This window comes from Peromyscus leucopus, chromosome 23 (assembly GCF_004664715.2).
Source record: "Peromyscus leucopus breed LL Stock chromosome 23, UCI_PerLeu_2.1, whole genome shotgun sequence".
In the NCBI taxonomy this organism is placed as follows: domain Eukaryota; kingdom Metazoa; phylum Chordata; class Mammalia; order Rodentia; family Cricetidae; genus Peromyscus; species Peromyscus leucopus.
This window is the reverse complement of record NC_051082.1, coordinates 31388846-31413999: the sequence shown is the minus strand read 5'-3', so window position 1 is coordinate 31413999 and position 25154 is coordinate 31388846. Positions and strand designations below refer to the sequence as shown.

The following is a 25154-nucleotide window of genomic DNA, read 5'->3' as shown; positions in this document are numbered from 1 at the left end:
AAGTCCCAGTGGCTTGCTGGCTGGTCTAGCTGAAACAGAGAGACCCCAGGTTCAACGAAAGACCCTGTCTTAGAAAATAAAGTGGAGAGTGATGTAGGAACACACCCAATGTCAATCTCTGGCCTCTGTATGCACATGTGTGGAGGTGTGCACATGTGTGGGAGTGTACACATGTGCAACTGTACACACACACACACACACACGCATGAAGTAAAAAGTCAATTATTCCCAAAGGAGGCAGAAAAAGAAGACAAGGGAATTAAAAGAAAACAGGACAGATAGAATCAAAGGACAGGATGAAGGATTCGAGCTTAATCACACTAATAATCTCATGAACTTAAATAACACCAATATCACAACAAAAAGGTTCATTTTGGTGTGTGATGTTTTTATTGGCAAGTTCTTTACAATAAAGTTTTAATTAAAATATGAAAATGAAAACCACTGTTTTAAAAGGCCAGGTTCATTAGATTTTGTTAAAAAAAGAAGGTCAAACTTTGAGCCACATAAATGAAGTCAGTCCTGCATATGAGAACTCACTAGGCTGAAAGGAAAACAGGGAATGGCCAGGTGTGGTGGCGCACACCTTTAATGTCAGCACTGGGGAGGCAGGGCCAGGCGGATCTCTATGAGTTCAAGGCCAGCCTGCTCTACAGAGCAAGTTCCAGGCCTATTAGAGCTACACAGTGAGACCCTGTCTCAACATTAATTAGTTAACGTCTTAAATGAAGGGAAAGGTTTGTGCTGACACTAAGCAGCGGTGGGACTTTCACAGCATCAAAATGTCTCTTAGGGCAGAGTCACTTGTAATGCTGTGAGCCTTGTTTTGTCAAAAGAACATCCCATGTCTGGTGTCAGAGGGGGGAGTATGCATCGGCAACTCTGGTCGAGCTGCAAGGAAAAGTGGGAAAAGCCACCAGCCTCCTCACAGAGTTCAGCCCTCCCTCAGTAACCAGAACCCTGAGGAAAAAGAGGCCAACGAGGGAGAGAGAAGCCTTGGTTGACTCTGTCGACCAAGCTGTCATGACAGCAGCAGCCAAATGCTTCCCCCCACCCCCGCTTCCTCCCAAGTACACGTAGTGAATGTGCTCACAAAGACAGAATGCGCGCTGAGCTATCAAACACAGTTCAACAGACTTTGAAAGACTCCAGAAGTACAAAATAGAGCTTTTGACTGAAATGGTATTAAATTAGAAATTGTTAGCAGAAAAAAAAAATTTGGAAGTTCACCAAATACTGAGAAATCAAAGTGGTTTTGAAGAGTCCATGAGTCAAGAAGAAACCAGAAAATCAAATGTATTTTGAAATGAATGACAATGAAAATTATTGTGGACTATGAGAGGTTCTGCCCCTCGATAGCCTGCTCCCAGGGTCCGAGAAGAATCTATGACCAGCTGATAATCTAATCTTTGACGATATTAGATGAGTCTAGGTACACAAAACTCTTAGTCCAAACACTTCATTCTTCTCAGTCAGTTCTCCTTCTACGCAGCTTCTGTTCTGCCCTCATGCCTAGCTCTTCTCTGTCTCTTCTTTTCCTGTCCTCTCATAGCCCTGATGAAGCCCTTATGTTTTTGATCTCATCTTCAGCTTCTCCATCCATGCTCATTTCTTCTTTTCCTCCTCTCCTCACCTGACCCAATCCTTATCCTCTACAGAAGATCTGCCTTATTCCTTTCTCTCCAGCCATACAACTCTGCCTGAACCAGGAATTCTGCCCCAGCCTTCACTTGTACCTGGATATGCAAAAAACCCTTTGTTATCAGTCAAATGCTCTGGAATGCCATTTGGCCAGTCTGGGGAAGGGAAGTCTGAGCTTCATTTGCACAGAGACAAAGCTATGCATCTACAGTCCACCTGTGTCCTAGGCTGTATAGGGGTGTTACCTAGTTCAGATCATCAGTAGGTCTGAGAAGCTTATGCTTTTGCTCTTAAGGTCTAGTAGTATATGAGCACACAAGAAATTCATAGCAGAAGACACCTGATATATTAAAAGCTGAATAGCACTAAATATTCCCTGATAACTGCTTCCCTCTAGAAAGATTCCTTGATCTTTCTATATATAGCTTTATTATATACAGCTGACTCTCGATAATATATTCTTGTGGCTTGCAGCAGAAAATGAGATGAATATGGTAATAAGGGGGTTCCTCTAAAGCTGTACTTGAGCAGGGATTACTGCTGAGCCAACATTCTAGCCCAAGTTGTGTTTGTTTGGGTTTTTTGGTGTTGGGTATTGAGCCAAGCAACTCACACACTTGAGGAAAGCCTTCTATTACTGAATCATGCCCCCAGACCCAAATTTAGAAATTAGAAATTATTATTATTAGGCATTTACTTATTGATTATTAATTAGAGCTTTTGCTACAGTATCATGATTGTTTGTTGTGAGCCAGACTGGTCTAAAAATTTCTCATGGAAATTGCCTTACTGCTCAGCCTCTCCAGTGCTGGGGTTATAGGCGTGAACCACTGACAGAGAATCAATATCCCAAACCAATGGCATCACATTCAACCATGAGAAAGAAAGCCAGGCATAGTGGCACACACCTTTAATCCCAGCACTCAGGAGACAGAGGTGGATCTTGAGTTCAACGCCAGCGTGGTCTACATAGTGAGTTCCAGGACAGCAGGGCTGTGCAGAGAGACAACCCTCTCTCAAACAACAACAACAAAACAAACAAGAGAAGAAGAAACAGAAGGAAAATAGTAAATTGAGCTGTGTCTTAGTTAGGGTTTTCATTGCTGTGAAGAGACACCATGACCACGGCAACTCTTATAAAGGAAAACATTCCACTGGTTTACAGTTTCAGTGGTTTAGTCCGTTGTCATCATATTGGAACATGGCAGCGTGCAGGTAGACATGGTGCCGGAGAAGGAGTTCTACAGGAAGTGAACAGTCCCACTGGGCGTGGCTTGAGCATAGGAGACCTCAGAGCCCACCCCCACAGTGACACACTTCCTCCAAGAAAGTCACCCTGCTCCAACAAGGCCACATCTCCCATAGCGCCCCTCCCTGTGAGCTTATGGGGCCAATTACCTTCAAGCTACCTGCTGCAAGCTCCAGATGAGCAAAATAAAGAAAACAATGGCCAGAGTTAAAGTCAGTGAACAAGAGAAGCAAAACAGTGGTGATAAAAGATCAAACTGGTGAACCCAGGGAGGCCACCAGGGAAACAAAGATCGAAGACACAGGCTGCAATGTGCTACAGAGTACATAACTGTGGGGAGCATTGTGTGTTACATAGACACATCACTTTTTTTTTAAAATTAAAAAATAAACACTAAAGAGCTTGACATGGTCAAAGTATCTGAAGAGATGCACCACCCCAGTAAAAGAAATGAGAGAATATTTTCAAAGTAGGGGAAAGGATACATTGTAATTCAATGGGGTAATTAAAGCCATAGCGTGCCCATGTACGGCTCACACTGTCACTCTGGCTCTCGGGAGCCTGAGGCAGACGTCTGTGGCTAGCAAGGGGTACTGTGCCCAGTAATGAAAAGGGCAGAAGAAGAGCCACAGTGAGAGGGCACATCTACCTTATGAAGAGCGGAAATCTTGTAGGCAGAAGATGATCCAGCGGGTAAAAGCACTTGTCACAAAAGCTGAGCTACCTGACTTGTGGCACACACACATGCACATGCCAGCACACACGCACAAATGATACCATTTACAATAATAGGCAAACTGAAGGTCTCATTCTAGCAGATGTTGTTGAGAATGTCACACAACTGGAATCCTTGTGTGGCCAGCAGGTGTGTGAGAGGACAGAAAAGCTCACTGCCAACATGAGTGTGTATGATGTCAGGACATATATACCCTTTTCCAAAGTCACATGCTTTGATGTGTGATGTGTACCATCTAAGCAAACTAGACTGTGAAGTCATGGTTGTTACTGGGATGGTTGGTTATTTATTTTTTTTTAACTATATAGCCTTGGTTGGCCTAGATTGTGCTTTATAGACCAGGCTGGCCTCAGACTCACAGAGATCCACTTATCTCTGCCTCCCAAGTGCTGGGATTAAAGACACACATCACCACACCTGGCAAAATCACATTTAAAAAAAGAGTGGAGGGTAAAAACATTAGAGTGGGACAAGAAAGAGTGTTAACATCCCGAGACTATGAGACCGCAAGGACAGAGAAGGCTGGATGCATATATTTACCTCTTGCCTCTATCAAGTCCATCATTCAAATGCCAGTGAAAGATATTCTGAATGACGGAAATGCATGCACTAGGTGTGATCTGGGGTTAACTCATTGTTTAGGGCAGTGCGTGAGCCACTGGGTCGGTGAGTAAGCTTGATTCTGGTGGTCGTTCCACAGAGCATGTTTGTGTCCAAATATCAGTATGCCCACTGAGATATTTGCATTTATTAAATCAAAAAGGTTAAGTAAAACTAAACACAAAAAAAAATGCCATCATGAAACACATGGCTTTGTATGCTAGCTCAAAATTAACTAAAAGTAAATAAATGAATACCTCAATAAAGAAAAATTCCTAACCTTGAGAGACTGGGGTTGGGATGTACCTTGCTAGAGAGTACATATTGCTAGGGTATTGACCTAGCATGCATTTTCTGAGGTCTTTGATGTGATCTCCAGTGAGAGAGACAGAGACAGAGAGCAACAGAGAGAGACAGAGAAAGTGCTCTCCACTACAGGACCCTGGAGTTAACAGCATCAGTGTTTCAAGACCACCAGCCTCATTTCAAAAGCTTAATGGCTACATGTGGTCAATGACCACCATGCTGGACAGCACAGATGGGGACATTCCCATCACTGCAGGTGACTCCGTGGGATGCTGCTCTCAATGGCTGCATCCCTCATGTAGAGCAGACTGGTTTTCATGAAACGTCACTTCCCGTATTCTTTTCTGTTGGTCACTCTTCCCTGATTGCAGTTTGTATCTTTGTTCCGTGGTAAGACAAACACTTCTTTTCTCCCTAAGGTGCATGTGTGTGTACTAATGTCATTACTTTGGCTTTGTTTTACAGCTGTTTTGTCAGTGATGATGCTTGAGACCATTACAGACCAAGATCTGCCTGTGATCAAGTGTGTTTTAATCAGTCATAAGAACAATGGCTCATCAGCTGGAAAGTCGTCGTCATATATGATGGTAACGTGATGTGGACGTAAAGCTCCCTCTGTTTTGCTCTAGAGACTACACTTTGTAGGCTGCTGACACCTGTCATGACTAAGTGGGCATCCCTTCAGTGTGCTAGCCATCTCCTTGGGTGCAGCAGCATTTATGCCGCCGCCGCCGTCTCCCTCACCAAAGGCATCAAGAACTGTATTCTGGGGGTGGAAGAGGCTGTGGATTGGATTCCCAGCACTGAGGATTAGTGTGCGTGTGTACACGCATGCACATGAGAAGATCCATCTTCTCTTGTGGCTGTGGATTTGAAAGGGCATGTATACCTAGTGTAAAGAAGTGGTGAGCATTTCTCTCTCTTCCCATTGTCCTCCCCCCCTTATGTGTGTGTGTGTGTGTGTGTGTGTGTGTGTGTGTGTGTGTGTGTATACGTAGGCGTGCTGGTGTGATGGTCAGAAGACAACCGGAACAAGCTGGTTCTTTTGCTTTGCAGCAGATGCCTTTGCCCACTGTGGGGCGTTTACACACCAACCCCACAGTTCCCCAGAGTTTTCTTGAGTGTGAGCAGCAGGAAATATTAGACAGAAGGATTTATATTGTGGAGATAAACAGAAAATAAAGGACAGCCTCGAGAGGGCCTGGAACCTATTCCAATGGGCCCCGACTGTCTCTGCCCCAGGGTGTTTATAGAGATGCCAAGGGGTGGAGCAAAAGACCTCCTCCCCCAGCACAGCCAAGTGCAGACCATCTCAGACACCTGCACTTAGGTCCGTGGTCCTAATCATCCTCTCTATGAGGACCTGCTGGGTAAAGCCACGAGGAACCTTAGAACGGGCTCCCACGGCCCACTGAACTACATTTCCTACACTGCCTACATTTCCCTTTTCTAAAGATTTACTTATTTTTATGCGCACCATGTGCATGCAGTGCCCACCAAGGCCAGAAGAGGGCATCAGATCCCCTGGAACTGGAGTTAAAGACAGTTGTGAGCCACCATGTGGGTGCTGGAAATCCAACCTGGGTCCTCTGCAAGAGCAACAAGTGCTCTTAACCATTGAACCTTCTCCAACTCGGTCCTCTCTCTTTAAAAGTTTGTTATTGTCACTTGTTTTATGTGTGTGGGTGTTTTGCCTGCATGTATGTCTGTGCCCCGTGTGCATGCGTGGTGCCCACAGAGGCCAGAAGAGGGTATTGAATTCCCTGTATCTTGAATATCACAGAAGGCTGTGAGCTGCCATGTGGGTGCTGGGAACTGAACCAGGTCCTCTGGGAGAGCAGCCAGCGTGCTCTAACCACTGAGCCATCTCTCCAGCCACCTCTCTTTAACATAGTCACCTAACGCGGTTATCCCCACCTGTCTGCTTCTTAAAATAGGCGTTTAGTGAAAGATCTCAAATGAAGGAAGCCCTCATGATAGAGAACTGAAAATCCTAGACGTTTCTATACGTCCAGTAAGACTGTGTCGCTAACTCTCTGCACGTTTCCAGTTTAAGATTCACTAACTCTGTTTTCCTTCGTGGAGACGGAAAAATACATGGTATGGCTTGCCCTTCTCTGACGATCAGATCTGGAAATAATCTTAAGTTTTTTATAACAATATGAAGTGGGTTTCAATAGCAGCATACAGGCAAATACAACACACACACACACACACACACACACACACACACACACATACACACACACACACAAACACTTCCATTTAAACAAAATTTTTCTTTTCTTCTTTTTTTTTTCAAAACAAGGTTTCTCTATGTAGCCCTGTCTGTCCTGGAACTCACTCTGTAGACCAAGCTGTCCTCAAACTCAGAGATCTGCCTGCCTCCCGAGTGCTGGGATTAAAGGTGTGCACTATCACACCCTGCTGGCAGAAGCATTATTGGTTTTAATTTTAATTTTAATTTTAATTTTAATTTTTTTTTTTTTTTTGGTTTTTCAAGACAGGGTTTCTCTGTGTAGCTTTGCGCCTTTCCTGGATCTCACTCTGTAGTCCAGGCTGGCATTGAACTCACAAAGATCCCCCTGCCTCGGCCTCCTGAGTGCTGGGATTAAAGGCATGTGCCACCACCGCCAGCTGGTTTTAATTTTTAAATAGGTGTTGGCATTGTAACAAACTGACGTATTCATAATGAGGGCATGTTAAATATGTAGTAGTGTGGAGAACAGATGAAGTCCTGAGTGAATGTGTATTATTGGCGTGAGTACTGCTGTGTCAGGGACGCCATTGCCCCAGACTCATGGGAATGGTATGTTCTTTCCCCACATCAGACTCGGGAATGGCAAGGCCTGAGTCAGGATGTTGCCAGTGTCTGCAGGAAGTCTTAACCATAGCTTCTTCCTCCTGGGTGATTGTGGCCTGAGACTGGTCCCCTACACAGATCCCTACCTAAATTAGCTCACCTACCCCCTTGCTGAGCTGTGTATGATAAACACACTGAGTTTCCAGGCAGCCGATGTCTCCAGCAGAGCACAAGTCCCACCTGATCCCAACTTTTCCGCATGTATGTCTGTGTGTCTGTCATGTCTTCATTTCCTGGTTGCCCCAGGTCAGGTCAGGTCAGGTCCAAAGTTTCCAAATCACAGCCTAGTAGCATTTCAATTCTTAGTGTCTTTCCAACATAAGAAAATAGTTATTCACATGTTTGTGTTTTTTCTATTACATATATTTATTTATTATGTGTGTGTGTGCATGTGTACATGACACAGCATGAGTGCAGAGGTCCAAAGACAACTGTGGAAGTGGGTTCATGTCTTCCAACATGTGGACACTAGGGGTCAAACTCAGGTCACCAGGCTGAGCCAGAAGCGCCTTAAGACTCTGAGTCATGTCCCAAGCCCCAAACACTCATTTAGAAAAACACAGTTTTACTTACTTATTGTATACATGGGTTTCTGTGCGTTTGTGTGCAGTTCACGTAGGCGGCATCACACACGTGTGGGCATCAGAAGACGACAGTTCTCACCTCCCATCATGTGGATCCGTGGGATTTACTGCGGGTCCTCAAGCTCAGTGGCAAGTGCCTTTACCACGGGACTGTCTTGTCAGCCCTTATGTGCTTTCTTATAAAGATCCATCTTAAACTAAATGAATGTCTATTGGTCTTGGTCCCTACCAATCAATCATGTATCGTTATTCTAATATAATATTCTTAGACATTATGGAGAATTATGTGATATCTCAGGGTTTCTATTGCTGTGAAGAGACACCATGACCACAGCAACTCTTATAAAGGAAAACTTAATTCAGGTAGTGGCTTATAGTGCAGAGGTTCGCCATCATGGTAGAGAGCATGGTGGTGTGCAAGCAGACATGGTGATGGAGAAGGAGCTGCTACATGTTGTTATGCAGGCCACAGGAACTAGACTAATACACTGGGCACTATCTTGAGCATAGGAGACCCGCCCCCACAATGACACACTTCCTCCAACAAGGTCACACCACTCCAACAAAGCCACACCTCCTAATCGTGCCGCTCTCACTGGGGGCCATTTTCTTTCAAACCATCTCATGTGAAGACCAAGACCTAAAATATTCTAACAAATAGCTGTGCAATGTGAACTGCAGAAAAGATGAGCTCTCGCCGGGCGGTGGTGGCACCCGCCTTTAATCCCAGCACTCAGGAGGTAGAAGCAGGTGGATCTCTGTGAGTTCAAGGCCACCTTGGTCTACAGAGGGAATTCCAGAAAAGACACAAAGCTATACAGAGAAACCCTGTCTAGAAAAACCAAAAAAAAAAAAAAAAAAAAAAAAAAAAGATGAGCTCTCGTCCCAGGTTCTTGTTGAGGTGCAACCTGTTCTGCTGGGACTTTAGTCTGTCACTGTGATAAAGACCATGACCAAAAGCAACTTGTGGATAAAAGAACTTATTCGTTCTTGAGACATCTTTATGGAAATCCTATAGTCCAGTGGTGTTTTGAATGACCAAGCACCCCTAGGTAGATGCTTGGCTTCTTCTGTATTTATTAATTGGAATTATATCATAAGGAAGAGCTATGTCTTTCCCCCCATTTTATTTATTTATTTACCGAGTTATCTGCTTAGTTCATCACAGACACGTGACATTCAGTATTTGTGTAGATCTCGAGCCCATTCAGGGAAACACTCACTACTACCACACAACTGTGTCGTGTGTCCCCCCCCCCCCAAGTTAATGCTGGTAACTGCAGTTTCAATACAGCATGCGAGGGCTCATTCCAGCCTACACGTTCCTTTTTTACTTCTCTATGGAAGTAAGAGACCTGGCTCACACCTGTGATATGCTTGTTTATTTATACCGTTCGAGTTTATAACTGAGCCTCAACAGTGCTGACCAGTGCCCCCATGAGCACTAGCAGAGCTGTGCACAGGAACTGCCCACAGTGATTTTTGTCTTGGTTGTGTAGTATCCAACATTTGTGGTCCAAAGTTATCTGTTGCAGGAGTACTTTCTCATCGGGACCGCCAGCCCACAAATAGTGACATGGAGACTTGTTATGAATTATAAGAGCTCGACCTTAGCTTAGGCTTGTTCTTATAACTTAAATAAACCTGTATTTCTTAATCTGCATTCTCCCATGAGGCTTATTACCTCATCTCCATACTGCCCCTCCTGCTTCCTCTGCATCTGGCTGGCTGCTCCGCCTTTCTTCCCAGAGTGCTCTCTCTGCCTGGAAGTCCTGCTTATACTCTCCTGCCTAGCTATTGGCCATTCAGCTTTTTATTACACCAATCACAGCAATATATTTTCACATGGTGTACAAATATCCCACAACATTCCCCCCTTTTTGTCTAAATAAAAAGGAAAGTTTTTTTTTCAACTCTAACATAGTAAAACTATATACAATAAGAACAGTTTATCAGGGGGCTGGAGAGGTAGCTCAGAGGTTAAGAGCACTGGCTGCTCTTCTAGAGGTCCTGAGTTCAGTTCCCAGCCATCACACAGTGGCTCACAACCATCTCTAGTGGTATCTGATGCCCTCTTCTGTCATAAAGGTGTACATGTAGGCAGAACACTTATATACATAAAATAAATAAGTTTAAAAAAAGGACAGTTATCAGGTAAGAATTACATTTACAATGTCCAGTCATTTGTATTTGGTATATTTGCAGAAAATACTTTATTATCTATCCCATTTTGATGAATCTAAAGTTTATACCTAAACCACTTTCTATTGTAACTTAGCATTGCCATCCTAAAAATATTTTTTTAGACCTTAAAATATTTTATTAGGTAAAATATTTAAGATTTTATATCTCTCAATCTTAGAAACATTACATCTCTTTTGTAAGTATCTTTTTTGAATTTGATAACAACAACAACAACAAAAGGTATAACTGTCTAGTCTTCAGCCCCCATCAGAGACCCAAGAAAGGTATAATATTACCTGAGTAAACAGGAGGTACAGAGCAAACAACTTTAAAATTTTAGAAATGACAGAAACAGCTGACTGCCTAGATAGTCACCCAAAGTTGCTCTTCAACATTGGGGCATCCATCTTTAGCCTATGGACCTAGAATATCTGACAGACTTTTCTGTGAAGTATGAATTTTGAAGGACTGGCCTACCTTGTCTTGGCAGAGTTCAGTAGTCACCTTCTTTTGTGTCCTGCTTGTCCAGTTTGGACAGCGTACTGTCAGCAATCGAGGGAAGGGTAGTTTCCTACCCAGATGGCTTTGCCACATTGAAAGCAGCTCCATGCGGAGGTTCTTCAATGTCCATCATCCTTTTTTGAAGTAAATTGGTGCAGCCAGGAGCAGGTGTGTCTCACTGTCATGAAAAGCCTTGTGTTATTAAAGCATTTTAAATGTGATATTTTGTAGGTTTATGAAGTGTTTGAAGACTACTTATCTATCAAAAAAATATATATTTAGCCGGGCGGTGGTGGCACATGCCTTTAATCCCAGCACTCAGGAGGCAGAGGCAGGTGGATCTCTGTGAGTTCAAGGCCAGCCTGGGCTACCAAGTGAGTTCCAGGAAAGGCGCAAAGCTACACAGAGAAACCCTGTCTCGAAAAACCAAATATATATATATATATATTTGTTTAACCTTGAAAACATACCTATGTGACTACAAATTTGATTGTTATAGATGACTACTAACCTACATTTTTTAATTATTCTAAACAGTTTGCAATAATAGCCTTTAAGGACTAGAACTTTATATTACATTTTAAAATGAGCTGCATAGGTACAATACCTTAAACAAGAGTAGAAACATGCCAGGCAGTGGTGGTGCACACTTTTAACCCCAGCACTCAGGAGGTAGAGACAAGCAGATCTCTGTGAGTTCAAGGCCAGCCTGGTCTATAGAGCGAGTTCCAGGATAGGCTCCAAAAGCTACAGAGAAACCCTGTCTCAGAAAAAAAAAGTAGAAACATGTATACAGTATGTTAAAACAAAAATAACCTTAAATTTGTATCAATATAAAAAAAGACATACTGATATAAAATATTTGAGATAAGTAGTTGCTTTTTTTGGTTTAAAAGTAGACTCAATAATCTACACTTTTATGCTATGATTCCTATACCCCTCTTTTTTCTTTTTGGAAAGAGATCCCTGAATCTAATCTCCTTTGCTTGGTTTCCTCACTGACTATGACCAATAACAACCCTAAATGATGACAAACATCCAAAAACCAGCCACCCTACCTCTTGGGAATATGGGCATTGTGTTCTCTAGACTGTTTCCTGTTGTCTGCGGGTGACAGCATCTTTAGGGGACCCTGAGAAAATTGGAATAATGGTCAAGTCCTGGGAAAACGAGCTGTAACATTGGTTGTCCAGTTTCTGTGCAATAGGAAAGTACAGGACTTACCTGAAGTTCTGGCTGGATAGCGTGTGAGGCTGGACCATCTCAGCTCGCCATGTTGAAGTTGTTCTGGATGTAGAGTTTTGAGGAAACTGCAACAGAGGCATTCTGAGAGGCTGGATCACCTGGGATACTTGTCTTTATTGGTGTGTCTGGTCCTGTTTTTCAGAAAGCACACAAACTTTTAAAGATGACATGTATATGTCTGCCTTGACACAAGTATGGAATGTGCAGTGTGCACAGTCAGCTGAAGATTTTTTTTTCTATATTTGAGCAAATAAAAGGCATCTGTCAACTTTATAAGTCTGTTTGGGCTGCATAGTCAAACTATATTGTAAATCTCCATCCATGTTATATGAAAGAATGGCATGTAAGAGTAAGTCATGAGGACTCTGTAGCTACCAAGGTTTACCATGTCTCACCCAGTCTCAGAGCTGCTCCCATGTTGAGAGGTCAGCATATCTGACACCTGTCCTGTAGTCTTTCTGGCTTTTTCCCTCATGTCCGTAGCCAGGATCTTCAGGAGGTTTCCCGTGGTCAAATCTGATCTTTATTAACTTTGAAGGAATCATAGCTTTTCATTTCCTATGGAAACAAAAGCACACCCTTTCCCCAGTGCGATACATTTCCTGATTTCCATTCTGAAACCAAGACATCCCTGAAGTCTATAAGCTGGTTTAACTCAGCAGTCCCTTCCACAGTCCAGTGTCTCAGCAGCTGGTGTTCTCTGTTCAATAGCATTTAAAAGATTCAAAGTTAATGAACACCATAGAAAGCCAAACTCCCTGTGTTCTATTTCCCGTCCTTACATGGCTGATGTTTTTAATATTACTTCACTTTCTCTTTAAAGACTTTATTATTTTTAAACTGTTTATTTTTTTTTCTGTGACTGTCTATACCCATTTTCTTTTCTGTATTTAGCACCTAAGCACCTCTTTAAGCATACGTACCTTTTTAGAGGTGTTTTTGTGTGTCTGGACCTGGGCTTTCTGTACATTTGCAGCATGAGCCGAGCCTTAAAGGGCCAGTCTTCTGCTGTGTGGTTCCACTTAGCACAAGCCTCGAACAGCAGCTGGTAGCTGTGCCTCCATACGCAGGGAGCAGCGGCTGCCTGAGAGACTGTGGCACCAGGAAGCCATGTCCAGCTCCTTGTCCAGAACTTTCCTTAGCTTTCTCAGGCCCTGTGTTTGGATATTCAAGCCTCCACGTTGGATGCCGATCTACGACGTATGTCAGCTCTTTTCTGCCCTTACCATTATCATTTGCTTTCGAGATTCATTTCCAACACAGTTGGGTTACTTTGGCTTGGATTCCATTTTGATGCCTTTCCACAATATCCTGGTTATGTATCTCCTCTCTCCTTGCACTTTTTGATGCCTGGTCTCATTGTATAGCCTAAGTTGGCCTGGAACTACATAGTTTAGGCTGGCCTCACACTCTGGCAGGCCTCCCACGTCTTAGATTAGAGGTTGCTATGCCTGGCTGCTGGCTCTTTATTTACTCTTAAAATTTATTTTGGATCCTGGAAGTCAGAGTTATATATTTTATAAAGGGTAAATTTAGGGCTATGAGTTTAGCTTAGTAGTAGAGCAGGTGCCTTGCATATGTGAAACCCAGGGTTCCAGCCCCAGCACTAAAAAAAATAAGACACTGGAGGGGGAAAGATGTGTCAGCAGTTCAGAGTACTGGCTGCTTTTGCGGAGGACCTGGGTTCCATTCCCAGCACCCACATGGTGGCTCACGACCATGTGTAACTTCAGTTCCAGGGGATCTGACGCCCTCCTGGGGATGCCTCTTAGCTTCTGCACTCATGTGGTGCACATAAACTCACATACGCTTACACATGCATTCATGGCTTTTATTTTAGGAATGTGTACTCAGAGCAATATCTCCTCCATACCCACCACCGAGTCCTGCCTTTCTCTACGTTAGCTGACTCCTCTAGTTCTTAGGTATTGGGCCCGAATTCCTTGTACAAAACAAGCAGGATGCATGTGTGTCTCACGCCCACCTCTCTCTTGCTCCTCCTGATCACACACTTGCTGAGGAGAGTGTTGTAGTGAGCCTGTTCCCTTCGAGGGATGCAGGAAATCAGGGCAAATCAGTTCCCAGAGCGTGTCCTTCTTCTTCTTCTTCTTCTTTTTTTTTAAACGGCCTTGTGAAACTCGCTGAATGGATATACTGTAGTCACTCTCCTCTGTTCGAGCATTTCAATCGTTTCCAGTATTTTGACCTCACAAACAGTACTGCTGTTGACATCGTATGGGGATTGCTGGCTCCCACAGCCAGTGCGTGCTTATGTGTCTCAGGTGTTGCTGAATTCCCCTCCAGAAGGCTCTTTGCTGTAAACCCCTGCAGCAGTGTGTGAGCGAGCGTCCACTTCCTCAAAGCCTCGCTATCAGAATGTGTTGGCAGACTTCTCAGGGTTTGCCAGTCTGATAGATGAGAAGTGCTTTCATTTATGCGGGTTTCAACATCTTCTTGTACATTTGGGAGACACTCTAAATCTTTCGGGGAAAAAAATAGACGATTAATTTTTTTTTTGGTTTGTGTATGTGACCATTTTGCCTGTATGTATGTCTGTGCCCATATGCTTTCATGATGCCCACAGAGTTCAAAAGAGGGCATCGGATCCCCTGGAACTGGAGTGACAGAGGGGTGTGAGCCACCATGTGGGTGCTGGGAACCAAACCTGGGTCTTCTGCAAGACCAGCCTGTGCTCTTAACAGCTGAGCTGTCTTTCTAGGCCTCCTTCTTTTCTTCTCCTCCTCCTTCTTTAGGTTAAAATTGGATTGTTTTAATGTGTTTTAGTTTTTACAACCAAGTTACTGGTTCTTCCGCAGACATGTTAGGCTGTTGGGTAGTATCTGGAAACATCACATGAGGGGAGACCCATGACAAATACCCACCAGGTAGCATGGACAAGGCCATAGTTGTTCCCCAACTTTACAAAAAAAGAAAAGCAATCATATAATCTGGGTGTGGTAATGCATGCAGTCTTGGTTACATAGAGAGATTTTTGTCTCAAAACAAATGGAAGCTGGGTGTGATGGCGCCTGACCTTAATCCCAGCAAAGGCAGAGACAGGCTGATCTTAGTGTTTGCAGTCAACCCTGTCTACAGAGAGTTCTAGGCCAGCCAGGGCTACATAGTGAGACCCTGTCTTGAGGAAAGAAAAGAAAGATCACAGTGTCTACAGCTTCTTCCTGGTGTGTAGAACTGGCTAATACGAGGGCTGCCTTATAGGAAACCACTAGTGAGCCATGAAAGGCTTGCTCGTGGTCCCCAGTCTTGATGGTAAACAGCCACTCATCATGCCTCCTCATGTCCCAGGGCCCCACTCACAGAGTTCACCTCAGGGACACTGCCCCTAACAATAGTGTGGTGGGGCAGCAGGATTCCTTTGGTCCCCCAAAGGAGCTGAGCTTTTTTAGACATATGCCCTTTGGACTGATGGGTCTCTGTTTAGCTGTTTTTTTTTTTTTTTTTTTTCCGGCAGAGGAGGAGGCAGGGGAGCAGGCTCCTCCACACCCTCTTCCTCCCCGATGTTTGAACTCTTACACTTCTCCCTGGGCTCCGACTCTCCCACACCAGGGGACTTCCCGTTTCCCAGCCTTCTCTTTTGCTTCTGCTTGATCACTTTCACTTGGACTGCCCTCCCTGTCCCGAGCCTGCTCATCCGTCCTGTGTTTTGCATTTCTTCAAGGTTCTGTGCATGCCAGGCGTTTGCTGTGTGGCTGAACTACACTCTGGCCCTTTGGTTTTTCTGTTCATGCCTCTTTTTTTTCTGGTTCGTGGTTTGGAACCCAGGGCCTTGCTCATGTGAAGAACTACCACTCGGAGATTGAAAGATGGCCCAGCAGTTGAGAGCACTGACTGCTCTTCCAGAGGACCTGGGCTCAATTCCCAGCACCCACATGGTGGCTCACAACAGGATCCAACACCCCCACACAGAGATATATGCAGGCAAAACACTAATGCACACAAGACACAAATAAATGATTTTTTTAAAAAAGAACTCTACCACTGAGGTACAATGCTCAGGACCCAAAGCGTTTCCATTTGCGTGTTCACGTAGTCTCAGCATGACATGGCTGAGGCTCAGCCTTCAGACCGGTCACTGGGCATTCAAGCCTTTGACTTTCCTTCTCTTTTCCTCGTGGCTGTCTTAACAGCACCCACAGGATTGCACTGGAATCAAGTGTTCCCTGGGGTGGCTATCTCCAGGGTTCAAAGAAGCTCTTCATTTTGGAGTCTCAGGAACATGCAAGCTGACTCCACGTGGTCTGAAACAGGAAGGGACCACCTCCATATATCTTTTGCTTATGTGAATTACCTCTTCAGTTCCCCCCCTTCTTCTACTGTATTTTTGGTTTTGTGTCCCCCAATTTAAAAAAATATTTATTTATTTTATTTTATATATACGAGTGTTTTGCCTGCATGTATTTATGTGTTCCGTATGTGTGCAATTTCCTCAGAGGCCAGAAGAGGGTGTCAGATCCCTGGGAACTGGAGTTATATATAGCTGTGAGCCACATGTGGTACTGGGAATGAACCTGGCTCCTCTGAAAGAGTAGCCAGTGCTCTTAACCACTGAGCCATCTCTCCAGCCCAGTGATACCTTCTTAGTAGGTACCAGCATAGTCGGGTATTGTATGTTGTCTTAGGTAGAGTTTTATTGCTGTGAAGAGACACTATGACTCTTTTTCTTTTTTCGAGACAGGGTTTCTCTGTGTAGCTTTAGGTATCCTGGAACTCACTCTGTAGACCAGGCTGGCCTTGAACTCAAGAGATCCACCTGCTTCTGCCTCCCTAATGCTGGGATTAAAGGTGTGCACCACCACTGCCCGACTAACCATGACAACTCTTATAAAGGAACACATTTAATTGGCGCTGGCTTAGTTTCAGAGGTTGAGTCCATTGTCATCATGGAGCGGAGTAAGGGAGCAGGCAGGCAGATGCGGTGCTGGAGAAGGAACTTGAGAGTTCTAGATCGGGATTGGCAGGCAGCAGAGAGAACAACACTGGGTCTGACTTGTGCATCTGACACCGTGAAGCCCACCCTCAGTGACACACTTCCTCCAACAAGGCCACACCTCCTCCAGCAAGGCCACACCTCCTCCAACAAGGCCACACCTCCTCCAGCAAGGCCACACCTCCTCCAACAAGGCCACACCTCCTCCAACAAGGCCACACCTCCTCCAACAAGGCCACACCTCCTCCAACAAGGCCACACCTCCTATGGGTCTGCGGGGACCACTTCCATTCAAGCCACCACAGATGCGGAATGCCGTTATGCAGACAGGCTCGATATGAAGAAAAACTGCCGATTCTCATTGTTCAATCTCCACCACAGGTGCCAGACTCCCCGGAAGACCTTGGGTGCACACTGAGGAATCGCAGTGCTGGGGTGGTGTACGAAGCCGCCACTGTGGAGGTGGCCGAGTCTGCGTCCATCACACTGCAAGTACTGGTCACCACCCCAGGGGACATTTCTTGCCTCTGGGTCTTTAAGCACAGCTCCCTGGGCTGCCAGCCACACTTTGATTTACAAAACAGGTAAGGGTGGGCCACAAGGATTTCAGAGCCAAATTTTCTGCACAAAATGTAGTTCATTTGGACTCTCCTACCTTTTTTTTTTCTTTCCCCAAAACTTAAGATCCTCCTGCTTCTGTCTACAGAATGCTGAGATTATAGGCATGGACCGCTGGACCTGGCTCAGAACCCCCTTCCAGCTTCCATCCATAATGTGTTGTAGCTTATCTCTGGTGAAATAATGAACTGAATGTAGAATTAGGGTATGGCCTCATGACATCATCTATCTGCCAGTCATCGGAGGTAGGGCCCCAAAGGGAGGCTGACTGCATGTGTGGGTGTCAGCTGATGGTGATGCGTCCGTCCATCTGTCCGTCCATCTCGGTTCTTCAGTTACACCACACTAGACCTGCACAAGACATCAATAGTGTCACCAGATGTGGTGTCGCACACCTTTAATCTGCAGGCGGAGCTCTGTGAGTTCAAGGCCAGCCTGGTCTACAGAGTGAGTTCCAGGGCAGCCAGGACTTCACGGAGAAACCCTGTCTCAAACAAACAAACAAAATATTGATAATGTTGAGGATGTGTGGTGGAAAGGGCACATCCAAAACTACTCTAAAAATAAAATCACAGGCATTGAGACATGGCTCAGTGGTTAAGAGCACTGGCTGCTTTTGCAGAGAATCCAGGTTGGGTCCCCAGCACCCATACAACCACTCACAACCATCTGTGACTCCAGTCCCAGGAGGTCTGATGCCCTCTTCTGGCCTTCATGGACACTGCATGCAAGTGGTATACATACATACATGTAGGCAAAACACTCAGATGTATACAATAAGAATAGATAAAATACTTAAAATAATTTTAATTTTTAAATTTATTTTGGTTTTTTGAGACAGGGTTTCTCTGCATAGCCCTGGCTGTCCTGGAACTCACTCTGTGGACCAAGCTGGCCTTGAATTCACAGAGATCTGCCTGTTTCTGCCTCCCGAGTGCTAGGATCAAAGGCATGTGCCACCACTGCCTGTCCAAAATAATTTAATTTTAAAAGTTTATGTACATATAAATTACATATGTAATTTGAAACCTTGATTTGCTCTGACAAAATAAGTATTTTGTTATTGGATATGAGATATAGTTTTACAAAATATTTTAATAACTAGCAGTACTCCATAAGCTTGTAAGAGACCTAAGATTGTGGGGTTTCCCAATGCTGTGGCCTCTCACCCTCCTGAGCCAAAACTCCCTTTTGAAGGCTGGTAAAAGTCACAGCCAGGCTAATAGTGCTCAGGCTGAGGCTGGCGCAGGGCCAGAGTCATGTTCTCCTCAGAGCAGCCTCAGGGTCACAGCCTCCAGGAAGGCTCCCCGGACTCAGGGTGAGCTTGATGCTCTTGGTTCTGAGTGTTTCCCAGAGTACCCAGTCCTCTTTCTGTCTTCTTTCTGATTCTGCAGAGGAATCGTTTCCATGGCCATTTTGAACGTGACAGAGAGCCAGGCTGGAGAATACCTACTGTATCTACAGAGTGAAGCCTCCAACTACACAGTACTGTTCACAGTGAGTATACGAAGTAAGTCCAGCTCACTATTAGGTACTCCAGTACCCCACGGGAGTGCCTCAGGACTGGGTACTCCAGTACCCCACGGGAGTACCTCAGGACTGGGTATCCCAGTACCCCACAGGAATGCCTCAGGACTGGGTACTGTAGTACCCCACAGGAATGCCTCAGGACTGGGTACTATAGTACCCACAGGAGTACCTCAGGACTGGGTACCCCAGTACCCCACGGGAGTACCTCAGGACGGGGTACTATAGTCCCCATGGGAGTGCCTCAGGACTGGGTACTCCAGTACCCCACGGGAATGCCTCAGGAGTGGGTACTCCAGTACCCCACAGTAGTACCTCAGGACTGGGTACTGTAGTACCCCACAGGAGTACCTCAGGACTGGGTACCACAGTACCCCACAGGAGTACCTCAGGACTGGGTACCACAGTACCCCACGGGAGTACCTCAGGACTGGGTACTCCAGTACCCCACGGGAGTTCCTCAGGACTCCTGTACTTTCCCTCACTGCTGGGCTCACTGAATGCCGATACGCTGGGTCTTTTCAACACAGGGCTGGAAGAACTGGAAACTATTTTCACTTGGGAATGAAACATTCTGTCTCTTCAAATTTTTCCCAGACTAACCTCAAACTCATTCTATAGCTTAGGGTTGCCTTAAATTAACAACTGTCCTCCTGCCTCAGTCTCCCAAGTATTTAATTGCAGGCCCTTGGTACCATGCTGACTAAATGTCCTGAGTTCTAATTCTGACGACCAGCTTTCGAGGGCTACTGAGTCTCTCTGAGACCCAGCTCCTTTCTCTGTAATGAAAGGGGGATGAAAATCCATACCTCTGGACTGGAGAGCTGGCTCAGCAGTTAAAAACACTGGCTGCTCTTGCAGAGGACCTGGACTGGATTCCGACACCCTCATGGCAGCTCACAACCACGTGTAACTCCAGTGCCCTTCTGACCTTTGGGTAGTGCATGTACATGAGGTAGAGACATGTGCAGGCCAAACACCCTTACACATAAAAATGAAATAAGATTAATTTATCTAAAACAACAACAAAACAAACAAAACCACAAACACGTGGACTGTAAAGCCTCAGTGTGACCTAGCAGACCTTCCTGACATGATGATACTGTTTCCCAGCTCCTATGCCAGACGGCACAGGCCCGACACATGTCACTGCTGAACACTTGAACTTTGGCTAGTGTAACCAAGGAACCAAATTCTTTATTTCATTTCCTGTGAATTAATTAAACTCTGAAATTAAACAACCACATGTAGCCAGTGGCCACTGTGGTGGACGGTACCGGTTTACGCGAATGCAGACTGTCAGAGCAGTTGGAAAGCTACACAGTTGGTAGCCATGTGTCAGCAGAGACGCCCCCAGTACGGGCCCTCTGGCGTCTGCTCACGTGGTCCGTTACCCACAGGCCTCACGTCTGCAGACATGCTGCGCACCCCGTTTTCCTCCCTGTGGCTGTGGAGGTGGCCGCCTGCACGGAGCCTTGAGTCTTTGGGGACCGAGGCAGTGCCACGGGCTCAGAGTTGACACCACGGCAGCTGAGTTGCCTGCCGCACATTGCTAGGACTCACCAGGATGCTTTCTTCCCTGTGAGGGACTCAGGGGCACAAAGCTGCGGTGATGCCGCGGGATGACCACAGAGACCGTTTGTGGTGGAGTTCTGCATGCCTCATCTCACAGAGGTTGACCTGCAGGTCGATGTGAATGCAGGTGCCTGACATATTTGTGACTGACAAATCCAGGGGCCCATGAGAGCCAGGCCTGCACCCTCTCATGGCTCCACTCTGGGCCTGTATGACACTTGTGGTCCTTACAGCCATAACGACTAGCACAGGGGAGCATGCAAGATGCAAGCATTGCAGCTTGGCTGGGAAGGTGTCCTGGCAGCCAGGAGCCAAGGAACACCACAGAGTCATACCGCACAACAAACCTCACCCACAAGATTTATTGGGAAGGAAAAAAGCCAGCAGAGCGCCTGCCTCTGCTCTGGCGAGAAACAGCAGCAAACTGAGCAGGATACAGGGCTTATATATACAGCTTCTTGAGAAAGGGGTGGAGGGCTGGAGAGATGGCTCAGAGGCTAAGAGCACTGACTGCTCTTCCAGAGTTCCTGAGTTCAATTCCCAGCACCCACATGATGGCTCACAACCATCTGTAATGAGATCTGGTGCCCTCTTCTGGCATGCAGGCAGACATGCAGACAGAACACTGTATACATAATAAATAAATATTAGAGAGAGAGAGAGAGAGAGAGAGAGAGAGAGAGAGAGAGAGAGAGAGAGAGGTGGAACTTTCCAGGGTGGAGATTGGTGGGATTTCATGTCCAGAGATTGGGCTTTTTACTCTGTAGGGTGGGGTCAGGGGTCAGGGTCCAGCAGTTGGGGCAGTTAGAGTGTTCTGTGGGTGATCCTGGTAGGTAGAGGACCCGGATATCCCTAATAAAGTGTAGAATTGGAATCAAGTTTAGAAATCACCAGAATTAAAGAAAAAAAATGAGAACAACCACAGACTGGGAAAAGATACTTGGCAGTTTACAATCAACTACAGATTAATAGTAATAATATATAAATGGGCATCCATAAATAACTAAGGCTCAAAGGGAAAGCAAAATATCCCCTCCCCAGTAGCTGAGTAAAATGGGTAGTCATTTTTGTATGTGTGTTTTATGTATGTGCATATGTGTGTATAAGTATATGTGTGTATGGATGCGTGTGTGAATGTGTGTGCGTGTGTATGTAAAGGTCTAGTCTGAATGGGTTGCTAAGCAAAACTAAATTCTGTTCTAGCCGGGCGGTGGTGGCCCACGCCTTTAATCCCAGCACTCGGGAGGCAGAGGCAGGCGGATCTCTGTGAGTTCGAGACCAACCTGGTCTACAGAGCGAGTTCCAGGACAGACAAGGCTACATAGTGAGACGCTGTCTCAAAACAAACAACAAACAAGCAAACAAACAAAGCTGATATCCCCTGAGGGTGTTGGGGAGCCAGACTCTGCTGTGGTAGGGTTAGCTGTTTGGAAGTGGTGTGGAATCTTTTTCGAGGGGCTGCGGAGACAATGTTAAGTCCTGAGTGGTAGTATGTTGTCATGCCTCAGATACGCAGCTGTACGTGCTGAGAAGACCTTATTTCAGGAAGATGGAAAACCAGGATGCACTGGTCTGCGAATCGGAGAGTGTCCCAGAGCCCACTGTGGAATGGGTGCTATGCAGTTCCCACGGGGAGAGGTAAGGCACACCTCGCCGTGGCCTTGACCGCCGGGCCTGTCAGGACGCCGGTTGTTTTCTACATGGTTGACGTCATACTGTATGTGGAATTCGATTTTTCCCCCCACGTTTCAACAGAATGACTGGAGTGGATTTCGTGGGGAGGAAATGGGTGGTTTTTGGTAAGTGGGCCTTTGAGAAACCCTCGGAGTAGCCTAGCCATTCCCTACAAAAGGAAGACTAACTGCTGTTGTTGGATCACAGATCCCCTAAGAAGTTTCTTGTGAGTAAACGTTGACTTCGTGATCATTCTGTTTACTCTGGAGAGGCCGTTTATAGAATTAATTGTTAAGGAGATGGAATCCAGAGCCTGAGAACCCAGCTTTGAACCCTAGTTTGTTTACCAAGCTGTGTGGCCTCAGACAAGTTACTAAAGCTCTCTGTGCCTCGTCAGAAGAGTGAGGATGGAAGAAAAGCAAAATAGTTTTTTTTTTAATGTGTAAATGCTCTGTCTGTGGCTGTGTGTGCAGGCCAGAAGAGGGCATCAGATCCCGCTACACATGGTTGTGAGCCACCATGTGGGTGCTGGGAATTGAACTCAGGTCCCCTGGAAGAGCAGCCAGTGCCCTTAACCACTGAGCCATCTCCATAGCCCCGGCTTGGACAGATTTTTAAAGGAAGAATAGGATTGCCGGGACGGCAGAGTGAGTTGAGATGTGAGGCCACAGAGCCAGCCTGGCAGGCACGAGGCACAGGGTGCCAGTCTTCCTCTGCGTCTCCCGTGAGCTAGAGCTGGGTTCCCGCTGGGTAAGAAGCCCTGTGCCCCAAACCAGGCTAGTCAGCGATACCGTGCATCTGCTGAAAACTAAACAGGACGCAGCAGAAGAGAGGAAAAGGAAAATCAGTCTCTCAAATACTATTAATGTGATCTTGGATTTTCTGGGAAAAAAAAAAAAAGGTAGACCTGAACTGTGTGTTTATGTTTGACGTGCACTTATGCGTATAATATGTATATTATGTATATATGTGTGTAATGTGTGCACAGAATAAGAAGGTTGGAATACTGTCCCATCTGTGTGACAGTATTTGTCTTGGGGTGATAGGAAATTGGTGACTTCAAATTTGAAAGAAAAACACACTTGATTTAGAGGAGAAAAACAGGAGTGAGGGAGGACACAGCCCCCAAAACTATCACATGCCCTGGGAGAGCCATGTGCGGTCTTCCCTAGAAGTCACACTTTTTGGCTTTCCAGTTTGTGTTGGGAACTCACTCTGGTCGGCAGTGTTAGCCTCTGTCTGTCTGTGTGTGTGTGTCTCTCTGTCTCTGTCTCTCTCTCTCTGTGTCTCTGTCTCTGTCTCTGTCTCTCATCATCCTCATCTGTCCTTGGAAGAAAGATAAGCAGCAGTCTTATCCAGCTGCCTCAAAGCCCAGCTGTGCATCTGGTCTCCTCTTTTCTTTCTCAGTGCTTCCTTTTTTCTTTTTTTCCTGTCTTTAAATGATAACCGGAGTTGGGGGGTGGGGAAGATCACCCAACATTTGTGTGTAATGATGTACACCTGTGATCCCAGTACTCAGGAAGCTGAAGCAAGAGGTTCTGAGCTACGCAGTGAGGTCAAGGCCAATCTGAACGACCTGGAGAGACCCTGTCTAGGGAAAAAAAAAGTCTGAAGTGGTCATGTGATATTATTTTAATTAGATACAGAGCAGCTAGCTGGTCCCTGGGGTCCCAAGCTGAACACAGTTACGTTGGTTGACTTTTTCATCCACTCTTCTCTTCGATCCCTTCAGGCACACTTTGTAACTTTGTCCCCTTAAACATGCTGGGTGGCTTTGGACCCAGGGCCTTACATATGCTGTGTAAGCAGTCTCCATCAGGCAGGGCCGCCAGCCTGCTATCTGTCACTTTGAAACATTTCATGAAGGAAACTTTATCTTCTAATTGCAGCTGTAAAGAAGAAAGTCCAGCTGTTGTCAGAAAGGAGGAAAAGGTACTTAACGAGCTATTCGGAGCCGACATCCGGTGCTGTGCGAGAAATGAACTGGGCCGCGAATGCACCAGGCTGTTCACCATAGGTAACTGGGGACCGTCACCTGTATGTCATTAGTGACCATGCTATTCGGGACAGATAGCATCTGCTTAGGTAATCACTCGACTTCAGACATTCTTTTTTCTTTCTTTCATAGCACTTTGCTTGATTTGGCTTTATTTAGGTGCTGGGCTCGAACCCAGAGACTCTGAGCGCGTGCTCTGCCACCGCATTCCACCCCAGACCCTTCACACCACTCTACTACGTTTATTTATTGTGTGTGTGTGTGCATGCACGCAAGCGCTAGAGTAAGCTCGTGGAGCTCAGAGGACAGCTTGTGAGAGTGTGTTCCCTCTCTCCGTCCTATGGGGCCCCAGGATCAAGTTCAGGCCATCCAGCAGGGCAGCAGACACCTTTACCCACCGAGCCATCCCGATGGCCCACTCAGACCACTGAAAATGTAAGAGTGCAGATTCAGCAGGTGGGAGATTTCTTCAACAAAGGGTATTCCGTCTCTAGAGGATTGTCTCGTTTTGTCGTTTCTATCTTTGTTCTGTTCCATGGTTCTGGGGACAGAGTCCGGGCCTCCTCCAGGCTGGCCTCCTCCATTCTCAGCTCAGGATGATTTTGATTTGATTAGTAGTGACATTGGGGACAGTGACACCTTGGTTTTTCAAAGTGTTCGTGAGATCTTTGTGATGAGGCAAACGTTTTAAAAATAACGACTTTTTTTTTTTTCTTATTTGGCATATTTTTATCTTCTAGATCTAAATCAAACTCCTCAGACCACACTGCCCCAGCTATTCCTGAAAGTGGGGGAACCTTTGTGGATCAGGTGCAAGGCCATCCATGTGAACTATGGATTTGGGCTCAGCTGGGAGCTAGAAAACAAAGCCCTCGCGGAGGTAATGGCGCCCTTGGTCTCTGCAGCA

General features: G+C 45.7%; 1 protein-coding gene across 2 annotated transcripts in view; it reads left to right on the top strand.

Annotated features, from left to right (window-relative positions):
- Flt3 (fms related receptor tyrosine kinase 3) overlaps window positions 1-25154 on the top strand; it is an 83840-nt gene that overhangs the window by 20568 nt on the left and 38118 nt on the right. Inside the window, exons 2-7 of one of the 2 annotated variants that reach the window (XM_028878041.2) lie at window positions 4998-5119; window positions 17239-17441; window positions 18870-18985; window positions 22086-22215; window positions 24141-24268; window positions 24988-25127. In XM_028878041.2, the coding sequence (XP_028733874.1) occupies window positions 4998-5119; window positions 17239-17441; window positions 18870-18985; window positions 22086-22215; window positions 24141-24268; window positions 24988-25127 (839 nt within the window). Of the gene's footprint in view, window positions 1-4997; window positions 5120-17238; window positions 17442-18869; window positions 18986-22085; window positions 22216-24140; window positions 24269-24987; window positions 25128-25154 lie in introns of those variants that run through there. The other variant, XM_028878043.2, reaches the window with a different exon arrangement.